Source organism: Phalacrocorax carbo, chromosome 5 (genome assembly GCF_963921805.1).
Source record: "Phalacrocorax carbo chromosome 5, bPhaCar2.1, whole genome shotgun sequence".
In the NCBI taxonomy this organism is placed as follows: Eukaryota; Metazoa; Chordata; class Aves; order Suliformes; family Phalacrocoracidae; genus Phalacrocorax; species Phalacrocorax carbo.
The window spans coordinates 38,558,726-38,575,892 of NC_087517.1; the positions used below are offsets into that span (position 1 = coordinate 38,558,726).

General features: G+C 41.6%; 1 protein-coding gene across 27 annotated transcripts in view; it reads left to right on the forward strand.

Moving 5' to 3' along the window:
• MAP2 (microtubule associated protein 2) overlaps positions 1–17,167 on the forward strand; it is a 238,636-nt gene that overhangs the window by 192,082 nt on the left and 29,387 nt on the right. For 11 of the 27 annotated variants that reach the window (XM_064452055.1, XM_064452060.1, XM_064452061.1 and 8 more), the window contains 4 exons: positions 6,531–6,785; positions 9,100–12,909; positions 13,153–13,359; positions 13,754–13,888. The exons of 5 other annotated variants lie outside the window; for them this stretch is intronic. In XM_064452055.1, the coding sequence (XP_064308125.1) occupies positions 6,531–6,785; positions 9,100–12,909; positions 13,153–13,359; positions 13,754–13,888 (4,407 nt within the window). The remainder of the gene's footprint in view (positions 1–6,530; positions 6,786–9,099; positions 12,910–13,152; positions 13,360–13,753; positions 13,889–17,167) is intronic. 11 more of the 27 variants (XM_064452067.1, XM_064452068.1, XM_064452078.1 and 8 more) reach the window with 3 other exon arrangements.

Genomic DNA, 17,167 nt, shown 5'->3' on the forward strand with positions numbered 1-17,167 from the left:
ACCTTTACATTGTCTGTCTGTCTTTCTGCTCAGTGGAATACAATTTATGAATTTCACCCAATTGTACAGTTGTTGAGCAAAAAAAGGTGAGCACCTGGTGTATCTACCTCAGACGTCCTTTTTTCCCCTTCTCTTAGAACATTTTCCTAATGCACTTGTCAGTGTGTGTTGCCTTGCTCTGAATCCAAAAGAGACTTCCTTCAGTCATAGTAGGAAGGAAATCACTGTTGTAGACATGACAAAGGTGGATGTGGTCAGCCATGCAGCAAACACAAATTAAAAAAAAAGGTAGAAAAGACAGAGGTTTGTGGGTCAAGTGTATTTCACGAGAGAAAGGAGTCAGTGGATGTAGGTTTCTTTCTTTCATTTGGCTGCAGAAAAACGTTCAAATGAGCCTGTCCCTTTTTACTGCTGCAGAAGGTAAGAGAACTAAATTGTTTTACTGAAATTATTTCATTTATTTCAACTATAGTAACATAATTTTCCTCAGGAAATGAAATTTTCACTAGCACCATCGTAATCGTTTTATCAGTTTTACCTGGTCACACAGGGCAGATGTGATATTCTCTTGCCAACTTGGCATTTCTTTTGCACTCTGCACCTTTTGACAGTGGTCAACAACGTCTTCATGTAAAAAATTTTCTAAGTATTACAAGATAGAAGGATGCCTTTGATGGACTGTCTTCCATTTTGAAATAGGCATTTCAGGTTAAGCTTTATGTACCAAATAAGAGTATTTTGCAAACTAAGAGGAACCAAGTGTCCTATAAAAATGGATCTATTTACAGTGACAATTACTTCTTGAAAGGCATTTTCAAAAGACACCTGGAAGCTAAAGCAGAATTAGCCTTTATGAAAAGTGATTTTAATCTTGAGCTTTAGAATACATTGGGGATTTTTCTCACGCTTTGAGATTGAGCTATTGAAAAGAGATATTAGAAGGGACTAAAGTAACAAAGAAAGGATTTTTTCATGTTGCTGAAATAAAAGCATATTCTCCTTTAAAGACATTATTATCCTGTTAATGAAATTATCTCTAGTAATTTTGAAAATATCTTTATTAAAACTGATAAATAAACAGTGTAAATCTGTAATAGCTACAGACATAACAGCCCCAAACAATACTAGACTTTGCACTCCCAATGATTTTGCACCATCACAATAATAGATATTAAGCATTTTTACTGTTGTCAGTTCCTGTGGGAGCAGAGGCGTGGCCCCTATTTTCTTGCCTACAGTCCATTCAGAGCCTATAAAGAAGGAATATTCAACTTTGTTTGCATCAGTATGGAGAAGTCCTGGGGTTTCATCCTCACTCTTGTTGATGCATTTGACATCTGAAGGGCCCCTGGATAAATATGACCCACAGAAGACAGGACAACCTCCCCTTTTGCACAGCCTCCTTCTCCGTGTTCTGCATCTGACCATATCAACCTTCCACTTTCTCCACAATATCTCAGTTCCAGCAGATGAGATGGCAACGGCATCAACCCTTTCCAGTCTTGTCCACAGTAATAAATAGACTAGAGCAAGGGCACCCTGCAAAGAAGCAGGAGTTGTAGTTTTGAATCTTCTCAGGTTTAGGAGGGAGTCAATTCCTGGTCCCTTGCATACTGTGACGTGTCCTCACCCCCTGTAACTAGCCTTTTGCAAACTGTGAGCCCCCTCAAATCCGTTGCTGAATTTTGTAGAAGCTTCTGTGGAGAAGAAATCCACAGGTTCTGTATTGCAAGTGGATCAAGATGCTTCCCTGCAACCTTGCTGCCAGCTCTTAAGTACTAGGGAAGGATGGGAATCTCAGATTCAGCCGTGTGTTTGCCTTTTCCTGTTGCAGTCCTCTGCAGAGCTTCCTGCTTGGCAGAGGCAGGTTACTGGCTTATCTTTCCACACCCACCTCTTTTAAGCATGCATAAACCCTGAATCTGGAGTTTGGATTCCCCTATAAGTGCAAAGCAACTAAACAATCAGTGGTTCAGACACTCTTTGTGCCCTCGAAGAGTTGCTTTCCAAGGCTCGGGTACTTACAGAAGCATTCATGAGCTGTCTTGTTTTCAGGTAACACACAGAGACATGGTTAATATCTGTTATACTGCCTGTGTTAAAGCCTTGCTTCCTGACTCATTGTTTTGGATCTGAGAGGAAAGTTTTGAAAGCTCTGGGGAAACTCTTTAAGTTGTAATTGCCAGGGGAAAGGCCAGGGATACCTGGCATGGACTTGTTCTTGAAGCTAATAGGAAATCCAGTGGGATAGCTGCAGCTGCTGAAGGCACCCCATGAAGTAGTGTTTATCAAACTGCTGGTCATCATACACAGAGAATGGCCTTAAACTTATTTTCTCTGGTACTAGATGTTTAGTTTTTCATAGCATTATTCATGGTGAGAGGGAACTTTAGACTACACAAGCTCTCAAGTCTCCCCTTTAGGTTTGTATGGACCATATGGTAGGCCAATCATTTTTATTGGGCTGTGTTATTTTTCTTTGTCTTGCAAAACCAAAGCCAAGCTGCCCCTCCCTGTGGCTGTCAGTAGCTGGTGTAGTCCTGAGATGATTATGTCATTATCTGCGACGCTACAGTGACGGGTGAATAAAGCTGTCATTCCAAAGTATTGGCAAATGCCGAGGTAGGAGCTAGTTCACCCACAGAAACATGACACAACAGCGTAAAATATAGGACTAACAGAGGTTGCTCTGGGCAGCTTTATGTGGCCATTTTTCCTTTTATCAGGAAAAAAGGTAGCTAGCAATTTGGGGAAGGGTTTTTTCTTCTTTGTTTAAATGTTACTTATTTATAGGGAAAGGAAGGAAGTGAGGAAGTTTGAAACAGAAACAAGGGAGAAATAAAAACACCGTTGGCCAAAGTGTAAGCTGGTTTGCTTTTTAATTAAATGACTTTTTAAAATTTTCGCTTTCAAGGACTTCACCTGATGACTACAAAGGATACAACTGTGTTGGGATACCTCAGAGGTTTTTAATAGTCAGCTGTATAATACATATGAGTATCAGTGCAAGTTGTGAGATGTGGTTTGTGTACAATATGTCAATATGTGTTCCTGAAAATAAGTATATAGTTTTGAAATGCACTTATTCTGATGGTTGGTTTCTGATGTTCATAAACACTGTAGAAAATGCCACATACATGGCCCATGTGTTAAAATGCACAGCTGCCTCATTCCTCCGTCCTGCATTAACCTGTAGCCTGGCTGATTTCATCCTCAGTATGACATAGTGGCTGGTGTTGCTAGTGCATGCATCCATCCTGTCTTGTCTTTTCTTTGTCTGTCTGTCTGTCCTGCAGTTTTTGTCTGTGTGTGTCTATTTGTAGATGAAGGGGCGGAGGATAAGGTGGGACCACTACAGCACTGCCCAGGCTGTGGGCCTGCTGCCAGCAGGGAGTGGCGTAAACACCTGGCCCCCTCCATTTCAGTGTCTGTGCCCGATGATGAGCCCTACAATTCGGATGAGGAGTACTATGAACACCCTTTGTTCAGCTCAGAGTGGACTGGCTCTAGTACACGTCCCAGTGCCACAGTGAAGAGCACAGAGGTCTTGTTGGGCCATGATGAAGGTGAACTGAGCATGGTCCCATTTTGCTCCTCTTCCCCTGTACCCACCTGCCATCCATTCCATTATATATGTGCCTGGGGTTGCTGCTTTCTGGGGAGGGAAACTTAGTTGTGTTTTCTCCCCACATGGAAGTGACACCCCTCCAGAGTCTCTTCATCTCAAAGCGAAGCTGCAGTGTAAGCAACGAATGCAACTTGGGTCGGTGAAACCATGGTCCCTGCTTAAGTCAGGGCTCTTGGTCTACTGGCCTGGCTTATAGCAGAAGCAAAAGGAGCAGCTAGTTAAAAGAAATGTAAGCTAATTTGTTCTTTGTGCCAGAGAACTACTGCCAAGAACAGTGTGCAAAATAGGCCAAAAGGTTGTTACGGGAGGTAAGCCAGTTGTTAACACAAAACCACGTCTGTACCAAAGATAGCAGTGGAAGGTCTTTAATTCTCTTGTAGGCACAGGAAACAAGCATACACAGGTAACTTCTGGTCATGTTTCATCTCCAGTTGTTTTGTGGATACACCCAGTTAGCATTGTGTCAGCTGACTGCAAACAAGAAGAGGAAAAAAAACTTCACTGTTACTGTGTTTCTGTACCCCTTTTTTCTATGGCCTGAGCACATCAGCAAGTATTATTTTATCAGTGGGGGTTACATAAAAGTGAAATGGCTTTTGATTCTCAAGGGACAATCTATTTCAGTGACTAACAGGAATGCTGACTTCTCTTCCAAGGCAAAAAAGATCACATTTAATCTCACAGCATTTGACTAACTTAGTCCTGGGACACAGGAGCTGAAGTTAAACACAGTACTGAATCCTCTAAAGGTTTGCGTCTCAGGAAGTTGGAGATGTATACTTGAAATTGCTCTCTGCATCATTTCAAGAAAACCAGAGTTGTTCAGAATTAACATGATAATATAGCCTAATACTGCAACAGCACCAGAAAGAGGTCAATGCTAATAATTGAAGATTGTCTGCCTGAAGCTAGGGGAGACAGAAAATCACAGGAGTAGCCTTGCTATGGCTGGGTGCCTATAGCTGTAGTTACAGCACTCCTGGATTGGTTAATTCATGGGCAGCTTCCTTTTCAGTCATATGCCTCTATCTCTGCTGAAGGTGTAAGATCTCAAAACTATGTCTATGAGGAAAAACAAAGGGAAATAAACTGGATCATCAGTGAAAAGATATGCATTATGAAACAGCCCTCCTCACTTGCTGCCTGTAAGCAAGGAGTCTGTTTGGCATAAGAGAGTCTGCTGCACAAAGAGAATCTGTAGGGTTCCTTCCTTAAGTCAGGGAAAAGTTTCTACTTTGGCAAGTAATTAGTTTTAACCAAGTGGCATTGTGTGAGGTGTCTCAGGAAATGGAGGTGTATAGCTGAAATTGCTCAGAGTAAAATGAGAGGCTTTCCTTAAAAATTTATAAAGGAAAGGAATGCACATCCAAAACTACATAAAATTGGAGAAAGAAAAGTAAAGCAAGTTATTCAAGTCAGGACCCCTTGCAGCTGGACACCTGCTGTTCTGCCAGGCTGCTTTTACAATCTGCCCATGTGTAAATATCCCTGTAACACCCAGGCATCAGTCCAGTTCTGATTCTGAATCTTCTGGCTTCTGTCCATTTAAGATACAGTATCCAACCTTAATTACATTTTTATATGTTATTAATAATGTGTTGTACTTTACATAGTGGTATTTTCTCAGCCTCAAATAGTGTTTGTGTTCCTTAAATTACTTTTTAAAGGCCATAACTGAAGTGGATGGTTGATTGTCTGGTTTTAACCAGGCCAATCTCAGGAGAAGAATCAAGCTCCTGTAAAGAGGTTTTACTTTAATACCAAGAGGCTGGTTACAGCCACTTCCAGATCCAAAACCACTTTGTTCTGAGTTTGATTCAGCAAACTCCTTAAGTGTAAGACACACTTTAAAGCCCAGGGGGGTCATCGGGTTGACTGCAGTATGTTGCTGAATCAAAGGTTTCACACTTAATCCCGACTTCTTATCAGAAGGAATACTCATAGAGCACAGTAAGATGCTGTCTGAGTAGCAATGGCAGGAGTACAGTCCAGAATGGAAACTTTGCTAATCATTCTTCTATCGTGGCATGAGTAAAGACTGCTCTCAATACTACTATACTGATCCTAACAGCCTATAGGCTGAGTGAAGTATTTTAGAAATTCAGATGAACAAATAGTTATATTGCACTTATTGGTTTCTTTGACTTAATTGGTGACGAGAAGCCTGGGAGCTAGTGGGGAAACAGAAAAGAAAATGAAAAGTCCTTCTGTTAAATCGGTGATTTTCATATACAGAATTCAGATGTCAGGCAGCCTAAGGGAGAAACTGTTTATAAACCTGCTCAATGTAGGAATCTCAGCTGAATTCTTGCGAAACCATTGGTTATCAACTAGGCACGAGGCTTATTAAGACTATGGAAGTAGCTCAATATTTTGCCAAATCCAGGATCCATGTGATAGATTGACTTGCTGGCATTTAGCAGTCAGTATTGCCAAGGTTAGTGGAAAGAAATTAATGCCTCATACCTTCCTCCACCTCAATTGAATGTCTTATACTGGATTAAACAGCACATTTGTCAGAAAAATGCCCTTGTACTTTGAGCTCATTGATGCATTGGTGTTGTCAGGTCCATCCATCATTCAATACCATCTCCATTTGCAATGAATATTTGACCCACAGTCATCTTTGGGAGAGGTACACCTGTGAAACACTTTCAGCTCTCATCTTACAGCATAAGCATACTGCTCTGGGAAAGACAGGGTTTTTGTTTTGGATTTGGTTTTTTCCCCTAAGGAAATTCAGTTCCACAGTGACTAAAGTGGGCTGGACACTAGCAGTCCTTTGGCACACTTAAATCTAAAATGTTCAGAGCTGAAAGTGTTATGCAAAAGCAGTCCTGTTGAACTGTGTGCTTGGTGTTTACTGTTGGTGTTCACGTCGCCTCCTTTTTCCATCCCCAAGAAGAACCAGTAGAGAGTCCTATGGCTGTGGAAGCGAAACCTGCTGCTCTTCCTGGGAAGCAACTGGGGAAAGAGCACGGGCCCAGTGAGCCTTCGGACCAAGCAAAGGGCCTCTGTGAGGGTCAGTTGGATTTGGGTTTGGAGGCCAAAGTGTGTCATGAAGACAAAGTGCCAAGCGTGGCATCCAGCAGGGAGAGTGTAACCGTTGTACCGGAAACGCCCCTGAAAGACACATTCCCTTCCTTGGCTGAGGAAGGTGTGTCCTCCTTACGTTTGCATGTGTTTGCTGCCGATGAATCCTTCTCCAGCTTTCTCCAGTGCTTTCCACGGCTGCTTCATTTCCTGTTCTTCCCATTTATTAGTATGACTGCTCTTGTTATTATGCTTGAAGAGTGTGTAGCAGATAATATGATTGCATAGGTGCTGTATGACAACATGGTTTCCCACCACTGCGGCTGATTCCTGATTTTTTACTTTGCCATGATAAAATATGCTTTGCAGCTACGCTGATTCCTCTGCGTAAGCCTTTTTCCCTCATCTCAGATGTGTTTGCCAGTCACATTGCTAATCTATGTATATTTTTTCTTTTTGGTGCAGAGATTCATCTGCTTTTCTTTCAAAAAGTAGATCTTTTGACTTTGACTATGACATAAAGAGGCTTAAACTGTAGAAATGTTTCATTTGCAGTGTGTGGTTTTTTTGTTTGGTGTTTTTTTTTGTGTGTGTGTGCTTCAGTGCATTCTGGTTTAGCTTCCCTAAAGCTATCGCTTTTTATGTCATATCCTTGCCATTCATTGCAGTCCACCTCTCCACTCCTCAATCATTGCCAGAACTCTGGTTTTTTGTGTGTCTTAGCTTATTACAAATTTTGAACTTTGTTGGAGCACCTTGGTCAGGCAAAACCTCCATCACTTCCACTGGGATGTTTGCCTTTGTAGTGAAGTTTAGGTTTGGGTATGTAGGGTGAAGTTCTGGTCTGCTTACTAAACGAAGTATTTACTGCAGTCAATTGTCTTTCACTATGTAAGAACTAGGCTTCAATATTTTCCTTTCAATAGTATGTCTCTTCAGCCAGCACAACAAAGTGTAAAGACACGTTGTATGGAGTAGTGATGTACCCATTCACTACCTGGCTAAGAAATGCTGCATTTGGGAGGCTGGTGTTCTGGCTGGCCCAGCTAAAGAATATTAAATTCCTTTGGCAGTCAGAATATATTTTGATGCCATTGGTGTTGTTCATTTGCACTACAGTAAGAGGAACAGTAGGATAAAGAAAGTCAGTATCTAGCTACTACAAGGATGACATCAGCTCCATAGCCATGGTTTTATACTTTGTAGTTTGCAAGTAAGTCACCAATGTAAAAACATAAAGGAGCAAAATTACTGTAGTTGTAGACCTCTCATTTTTCTACCAGTAGAGTTCAGAATGGCAGTTGCTTTTTCAACTAAACGTTAACATATACAAATATTTAAAGAATGACCAATACTTTGATATGGTAATTGCTCTAAAACATTCAGATTCATCAGAGGAAGGAGATGGCTCCATGGACTTTAAATCAGAGATGAGGAGATTCAGAGTTGGCCCAATGCTTGTTGTAACAAGTTTTAGAAAAAACTTATAAAACGTCTTTTTTACAGATGACTGCAGAAAGTTCTGCCACATTCTGCAGTATCTCGCTTCATATTTTCCATGATAGGAATCATCATTTTCCATAGGATATTAAAAAAGAACAAGTTATTAATGATTAATGTATAAAAACCCTTAACTAGGTATTACTCCCTAAAAAGATAGTGGCAGACTGTGAGAGTAGCATTTTTAGTTTTAAATTAACTTCATTAGAGCCTGATCTACAGTCATTGAAGCATGCCAAGTATTCTTTGACTTCAGTTACAGCTGAAGATGGCTGGCCATTTTGAAGACCAGACCTTCCAGATCTGGAACTATTAGTAGCTCTGTTGCTGATTTACACATACCGCTTCCGTGACAGCAGTGAGATTTTTGTCATTTGCCAAAGAGTAAATGTCAAAAGTTGGTAAAATTAAAAAACAAGCCTCTTCTAACACTTGCAAAACATTTTATGTGCATTATTTCTTTAGTTTAGGCTGTATGTAGAAGAAAAATGTAAAATAGAGGTAGAAATGTATAACTATGTTTTAAATGTCAGCAATACACAAATATACTTCTGATTGGACTTAATCTTGCAGACTTTACTAACTCAAAACTAATACAAGTTACAGTCCAGCAAAGCATACCAATGAAGTGAGGATTACTTGTGGTTTTACTGTTGTATACAAACCATTAAGAATTCTCATTAAATCATCTCATTTCAGTGGTCACCTATTTATATGTGTACAACTAACATTCTCACTATAAAAACCTCATCTATTGAAAGGAAACTAGGGTTTAACACTTTAAAGCAGATTTCTAGGTGGATGGCTTTGCTGCATGTTTGCATCTTTCTCCCTTTCCTTTCCATCATTCATACCAAGATGTCATTGTAAGCCACATGACTGCCTGCCTGTAAGTGCTTTAAATAATTTTGTTATAAAACCAAAACAAACTGCTTCAGATTTACTTGCAGCCACGAAGATGGAATTCCGTGTCCAGGAGGGCGCACGCCCTTTCACAGCAGAACCATTAGACACAAAGGAACATGAATCTGGGAAAGAGAGTAAGACTGGTGAGCAACCTAAACATGATGCCTTAGTTCCACAGCCAGCAAAAACAGAGGCTATAGATAAAAAGGATTCACAGAGCAAAGACAAAGAAAAAATACCTTCATCTCTATCAGAACAGATCTTAGAAACTGATTCACAAAAGAAAGGGGAAGCCAGTTTTGCAGAATCTGCTGTCAAGCCTCCCACTTCTCCAGAACAAAAGGACTTGTCCTCTGAACTGCCTAAAGGGAGCAAAACAGAAGAAAGGACTGCAGATGTGCCCTCATTATCCAACCAAGTTATGTCTGTGAAATTTAAAGATGACCTTAAAGATGTCCAAGATCTTGCCATCAGCCACGGTGAAAGTTCTCTGTTGCTATCAGAACCCAAGGCAGAAGCAGCCAAAAGTGAACTTCCCTCAGGCCCATGTCCTGCTGTCCCCCAGGAGCTTCCACTCAAAGACAGTACCAAAACTAAACAGGAACCCACTGACCAACTGTTTGCCAAAGATCTCACTAAAGATGAACAGATCTACAGAGACAGGACACTAGCTCTGCAAGAGGTCTCAGCAGTAACTGTAGATGGCCTGAAAACGCCAAGCACCCAGAAAATACCTGCGTGGGGGGAAGAAAAGGACATGACCAAGGATGAGAGTGATGAAGAGGAAAGGTATGACTTCTATGATAAAGGAGAGGCTCAAATATTAGATGATGGTAAATTTACCACAAAACCTGAAGTTAAGACACTTTCCCTAGACAAAGCAGACTTTCAAAAGGATGACGAAGCTAAACAGTCATCTGATATCCTCAAAGCAGAAAAAGAAGTGGACCAAAGTGGACTCCCAGCAACAGTAGACATGAAAAAGGAGGTCCAGCCAAGCACACAGGTACCCCCAGCCAAGTTAAGCCATGAACTGACCCTTGAGAAAACAGTAGAGCACCCTGATACCACTCAGTTATCCAGAATAACAGAGAAAGCCCCTGAGGCACCAAGTTTAACCACTGACAAGACTCCTACTCTAGAACGTTCTCAAGAGAAAGATGTAACCAAGGAGGATAAGACAAGTGTTTCAGCTCCTCATCAAATGAAAGAAGAGGAAGATCGATCGGGAATGTCAAAGTATTTTGAAACCTCTGCTCTGAAAGAGGAAGGCTTCAAAGCAGATGCTCTGAAACAAGGCAGTGATTACTACGAGCTAAGTGACACTAAAGAGAGTGTGTATGAGCCTTATCAGACAGATCGTCTAATACCTGAAGACAAAGAGGAAGAGGAGGAAGAATTACAGACAGAAATGGATCATCAGCAGAGTGGGCCTGCTCATGAAATAGGGTACAGTACCCTGGCTCAGAGCTTTACACCAGACAAATCTGAAGAACCAAGTTCCCCAACAGAAAGAATGTTCACTATTGACCCCAAAGTCTATGGGGATAAGAGAGAGCTCCACAGTAAAAATAAAGATGACCTAACTCTTAGCAGGAGCCTCGGACTTGGGGGGAGATCTGCAATTGAACAGAGAAGTATGTCTATTAACTTGCCCATGTCCTGCCTGGATTCAATAGCTCTAGGATTTAGCTTTGGTCGTGCACATGATCTTTCTCCCCTCGCTTCGGATATTCTCACTAATACCAGTGGAAGTATGGATGAAGGTGATGACTACTTGCCAGCAACCACACCAGCATTGGAGAAGGCCCCCTGCTTCCCCATTGATAGTAGAGAGGAAGATGAGCATGTTGAAGAAGAAAAAGCAGTGGCAGAAGAAAAAGTCCAGCCTGAGACCTTGGCTGAATCACCTTTCCTGGCCAAAGAATATTACAAAAATGGGGCTGTCCTGGCTCCTGACCTGCCTGAAATGTTAGACTTAGCAGGGACAAGATCTAGATTAGCCTCCGTGAGTGCAGATGCTGAGACGGCACAAAAGAAGACCGTTCCTTCCGACACTGTTGTGGAAGACAGCAGCACAGCCCTGCCACCTGTGACAGATGAAAACCACGTAACTCTAAAAGCTGAAAGTCAGCTAGAAGACTTGGGCTACTGTGTTTTCAATAAGTACACAGTCCCACTCCCTTCTCCAGTTCAGGACAGTGAGAATTTAACGAGCGAAACCTGTCCCTTCTATGAAGGCACAGATGAAAAACTGAGACGTGGCCTGGCTCCCGACCTGTCTTTAGTAGAAGTGAAGCTGGCAGCAGCTGAAAAATCGAAAGAAGAATTCCTCAGTGAAAAAGACTTAGGTCAGCATGCCACTGGTGCATCCATTCTGGCAAGGGACTTTGAGCAGGAGAAAAAAGAGAAGCTGGATACTGTGCTAGAAAAAAGCGAAGATCAAGTTGACTCTAAAGAGGTCTATCCCGTTAAGGGTGCAGAGACAGAGAAGACAAGACCTGAGGCAATCTTAGAAATGAATGAAGAAAGTGTGGCTGATAAAGTTCATGTAACCGATGATACTGTGTATGACAGAATGTCAGCTTCAGAGATAGCAATAGAAAAGGATGCTGTTTCTTTGTTGATGGAGAAGGAGAAGACTCTTAGTGTTGTTCCTGAAATAGCTGAGATAGAAGCTCCAATAAAACCAGATTACAATGCTATAAAGCACGATATGGAAGTGGCTGCAAGGAGAGCTGACCAGGAATATCAGAGTCAGTTAGATACTAAGATCAGTGATGTTATTTCTCTCCCTTCAGGGAAGGACAAAGCCTCTGTTAAAAGAGCAGAGCCTGAACCCAAAGACGCTCAACAGAAAGATCAGACCATCTTGTCCAGAGAAGCAAAGGATGCAGATGTACTTTCCAAGACCGAGCCTAGTTATGTGAAGGACAGCACCAAACTGTCTGAAACAGAAATTAAGGAAAAAGTAACTAAGCCTGATCTGGTACATCAAGAGGCAGTTGATAAAGAGGAATCTTATGAATCTAGCGGAGAGCATGATCAAGCCCAAGAAGGTTTGAATGGAGAATCCTTGAAACCAGAGGATATCAAAGCAGAACCTCCAAAACCTCCCATGTCTGGGGAAGAGACACCTGCACAGTTACCAGCAAAGGAGCCTTCTATGGAGCTCCTGCTTCCAAAAGCTGAGCCTCTCCAGGAAGAACCTGCTGAGATTCAGATGGAGAGCATACCACAGCCTGCAGAAGAAACTGAAAAGATTCCTGATACAGCTATGAAACCTATGGAAATCCAAAAGCTGCTGCCATGTGAAGTGACAGCTGGTGCCACAAAGGGGGAAGAACATGAGGAAGAGGAGGTAGAAGTAGAGCAAGAAGAAAAAGAGGAAGATAAACAGCATCTGATATCAGAAATACCCCCAGAAATAGACTTTGAGAAACCTACTGCTGAAGAAATGCTAGCCAAGGGTAGCCCAGAAGCACTGCCTGAACTGAAAGGCATTATTGAATCTGTGGTGACAGTAGAGGATGACTTTATCACAGTGGTGCAGACAACAGTTGACGAGGGTGAATCTGCTTCTCACAGTGTGCGCTTTGCTGCTACTCAGCAGGAAGACATCGAAACAGGGGACTCCCAGGCTGAAGAGGAGCTGGAGGTTGAGGAAGTGGGTGACATGCAAGTGGAGCCCAAGGAGGGCTCCCCAGAAGCTCCTGCTTCACCCCAGAGAGAAGAAGTCCTGCTCACCGACTACAAGACAGAGACGTGCGATGATTACAAAGATGAAACAACAATCGATGACTCCATCATGGACACAGACAGTCTCTGGGCAGATACTCAAGGTGTGCATTATCCTTTCTGTTTTGTCTGTTAAATATTTTTGCTTCCAATTCATAATGATCAAAAAAGCAAAATTATTATAGTTGCAACAGTAATCTCAGCATGTTTCAGAGAAATGGTAAAATAGTCTTTTTTATTAATCCGTCTGCTCTGTCTTCAACTATTTTTCCCCTGTTCCACTGCAGTATTGTTAACATTTGTTACTAATCTTTTGTTTGTTGTTATAATTTGCTCTGATCCTACAGATGATGATAGGAGCATCATGACTGAACAGTTAGAGACTGTTCCTAAAGAGGAGAAGGCAGAGAGAGAATTGCGAAGATCATCTCTCGATAAGCATAAAAAAGAGAAACCTTTTAAAACTGGGAGAGGCAGGATTTCTACTCCTGAAAGGAAAATAGCTAAAAAGGAACCTAGCACACTCTCCAGAGATGAAGTGAGAAGGAAAAAAGGTTCATTTAACACTCCCTATTACAATATATACTTTTTTAAAAAAAACTATTGTACAGTACTATCCAGTCTGTTGTAGATGATATGCACCTTAACAGTATTAACGGTAGTGCTTTTTAATGAGACATTGTACAACTGTATGAAAAGCCATGTGCAAGGCTCACTGCTCCACTGGTCCCGTTTCACTGTAGAAATCCCCACTGATCCCTGGGTAACACACCTGAGGTTAATGCACCAGTGCTCCCCCTCTTCTGACTTAGGATTTGTTCACCCCAGTAGAAGCGACGCATCGGGTTGGAGTTGTGGAGCAGTGGGCCTGCCACTTGATGTATTGTCATATGAAACTGTTTGCTGGTTTTTTCCTGATTCTATGTTTTTGTGTTTTCTTGTCCATAGCAGTGTATAAGAAAGCTGAACTTGCTAAAAAAACTGAAGTTCAGGCCCACTCTCCCTCCAGGAAAATCATTTTAAAACCTGCTATCAAATATACTAGACCAACTCATCTCTCCTGTGTTAAACGGAAGCAGACAGGTGACTGCGTTCTGTTCAGTTATGCAATGTGGCTGGCAAACATAGACTTTTTTTTTTTTAAATCTCATGGCTATAGCAGCTTCTCTATTTTTTTATTTTTTCCTCCAAGAATATCAGTCTTCACAAATAGTGTTGCTTTTTTAGTGTTTTGTATCATTTTTCTTTTCTTGTTTCATTCCTGATATTTGTTTGTTTATTTAATGGAGGCCATGATCATGTATGCTTGTCATTGCTTGGACCTCCAAGTGCTGTGGTTGTAACTTCACATTGTGCTTATAGTGTGGTGTTGTAGGAATCGCTACTCATAATTTATTTTTTTTTTTAATTATGCTGCTTTTTTTTTTTTTTCTGGTGGGAAAATGTTGACAGCTTAAACCATGGTATGCATTTCCATTATTTTGCTTTTTTACTCTCATGCATAATAAGAAGTGTTTCGGACTTATTTTGTTGATTGATGTATCTGCATTGACACTTTGCAATCTGTCACTGATGTTTATGCTGTACAGTCAAAATCCACAGGGGGAATCCAGCCACATGCAGCATGAAGCTGAAAGAGAAGAAATCTGGGCTCACACTACGAATGCATTCCAAGCAAAAGTCTAAATATTTGGTAGAGGAAGATGAAAGGATGAAACAAATGATTCCTGTTACATCTTGATAGGTGTATCATTATTTAGAGGACAAAAATAACACTTGCAGCATTTTCATCATATTACTTGTTGTTACTGTGAGTTCAGGGTGGAAAGATGAACACCTTGACTTTTCTGGTGATCTTAAAAAAAAAATGCTAAAAGAGGCCAGGTTTTCTGTCATGTAACATAGCCGCATGCTGCAGTGCGGTTGTTCGTGAGTGAAACTAGGGCTATGAGGAGAAGAACCGTGCACAGCAATGCAGAATTACAGAGGCCTCTTCTCATGCCTTAGAAATTAAGGACAGGATTTATTAACCATCCTATAAACAGTGCAATACCAAAAGTGTTCCTAAGAAGTCGCTCCCATCCTGCTTTGCACCAGAGTCACTCCTGTTCTAAATTTAGACCAGTCTCAGTATGGAGATCTGACTAATGAAAATACAGTAAAAGGATAATTATGCGAGGGTAGCTTTAATATCGTGCCTCAACTGCTTGAAGTGTGTATTGTCTCCTGGTTGTGCTCTATTAGGACAACAGAACTAAATACTCGGTCCCATTGCCTTGCTCCTCTGAGGGAGTCTGGTGCATTTACTTCCCTCCCTCATGAGAAATGGAGCCAGGGAAGGAAAGGCTGATCCAGGCCCCTCTGTGTTGCAGCAATGGCTCCTCCTCAGTTCGCAGTCTCTAGGCCATCCTAACTTGCACTCTGGACCAGAACTACCCAAAAGTGAGGAATTTTAAAAAAGGATTAAAACAACTCTTCTTGCTATCTCTTGCTGTTTGCTGAAGCACAGCTTGATCAGCTCAGAAGTTATAACTCCTAATTCACATATTCTTTCAACAGACCTGGGGGTTCAGTAAGCAATGGAAATGCCGGGGTGGGAAAATGTCGGCTTTGTAGTGTTCTCAGCTTTGTCTACACTTCTACAGCCGTGTAGTCAGTGCTGTCTTGCCCTCAGATACTCTACCACTAACTCCTCTGAACTCTTCATGTCCAGTGGCATCCCAGAGAGGTCCGGGTCATATTGACAGACTTGCATAAGGAAATCTGCCCAGTGCCTTTAACGTGTGCTGCCTGGCAACTGACAGAGCTTTTTCACTCTCATTCTAACACCTAATGAAGCAGATATATTAGTCAGCATGAAAAATGTAATATAAAAATGGCCTCCCAGTCCTCCCAATCCTAAGATGGAGAGCAACCGAAAGAACGGACCCAGACGGATCATAAAATTTGCAGTAATATGGGTTGAACTTTGAGGTTTGGGCTCTAAAGCAGAATAGCTTGAACCATACCACAAAGTGAACAAAAATATCTCTTAAAATATTTCACCACACTCAGTGTTGCTGCAAAATTCACGGTGTCCCTTATTTTCTTCTACCTCACCTTTTTATACTTACTGATGGGACTTGAGGGGAGGCCATGTGAAAGGATATCACATAGCACTGCGCTCTAAGAGTGTAGGCGGCCATATGTTAACCTACATACCCATGAGCCTGAACTAGTCATGCAGCTCTATCCAGGATCTGGAATTTAGAGGGACATTCTCTCTCTCACCTTTTTCCTTTATGTAAAATATAGCATCGTTTCTTGAAGCCAGTTTTGACTGTCACTGTGTCCTATTTGGAATGGTCCTGTCAGCTTGAGTGATACCTGGCCAACAGAGCCCCACCAAAAGTCCCTCAGCAGTGTAGTCTATACAACTTCAAGTGTATTGCGGTCAGTTAAAACCTCCGTGATACATTCACAGTGATTTTAAAATGAAACATGCCTAGTCATAAGTGTCTATAAAAAAAAAGTTAATATTTGCTCATATTTTCTGTGTAGTGGCCCAGGAAATGACATCTTTTCCCTATTTTCTCCTCAATACCAGAAAAAAAAAATCCCGTATTGCTGTGAGGTAAGCACTGGCAAATACTGGTGACTTACAGTGCCATATCCACAAGGGTGGGACTGTTTTTTAAGAGACTCATCCTTGCCATTTGAAAAAGAAACTGCATGGCCAATTCGGAGGAAAGAGTTGTGAAGTCTTTGCCTTGACTGATGTAGTTTGTGAGTGAAACCTCAATCTGATTTATGTTTTTTTAGTGGCTGTGAGACGCCACTGCCCTTGTGCCACCAGAAGAGTGTTTAGGGTGGCAAGGCCAGGACGATTACCTGGCTATGAGTGGGAATCACTATGTGATACACTTCTCTTCCTTGTCTTCAGTTCTGGATCCCCCCCTGAGGTGAAACATGTTTGTTGGGTATTTATCTGGCAGCAGAGCCTGTAGAGATCTTTTGTTCAGATGGAGAAGTTGTGGTGCTTTCAGGAAAGTCAGCACAAGCAGTGCAGTTATTCTTTCCACTCCATAGTAGTGGCTGGTTAGGGTTCAATACCAAGGGAAGGAGGAAGGAAACTATTTGTGATTCTTTAGAAAAGGTGCAAAATAGACCAAAACCAGCAGTAACAGATGTAGTAAAATGTGATGCAGGAGGGCTGTGCTGTACTTATCCCTGTTACAAATTCAGAACTGAACTACGCAGTTAGATATTCTTTTCCTCCTCACAAGTTTTCTCTCCTACTCCTTCAATTTAAAGAAGACAGCAATGAAATCATGTTAAGAGGGCAGAACTAGAGTGGGAAGTGTGGTGGCAAACCAGGGATCT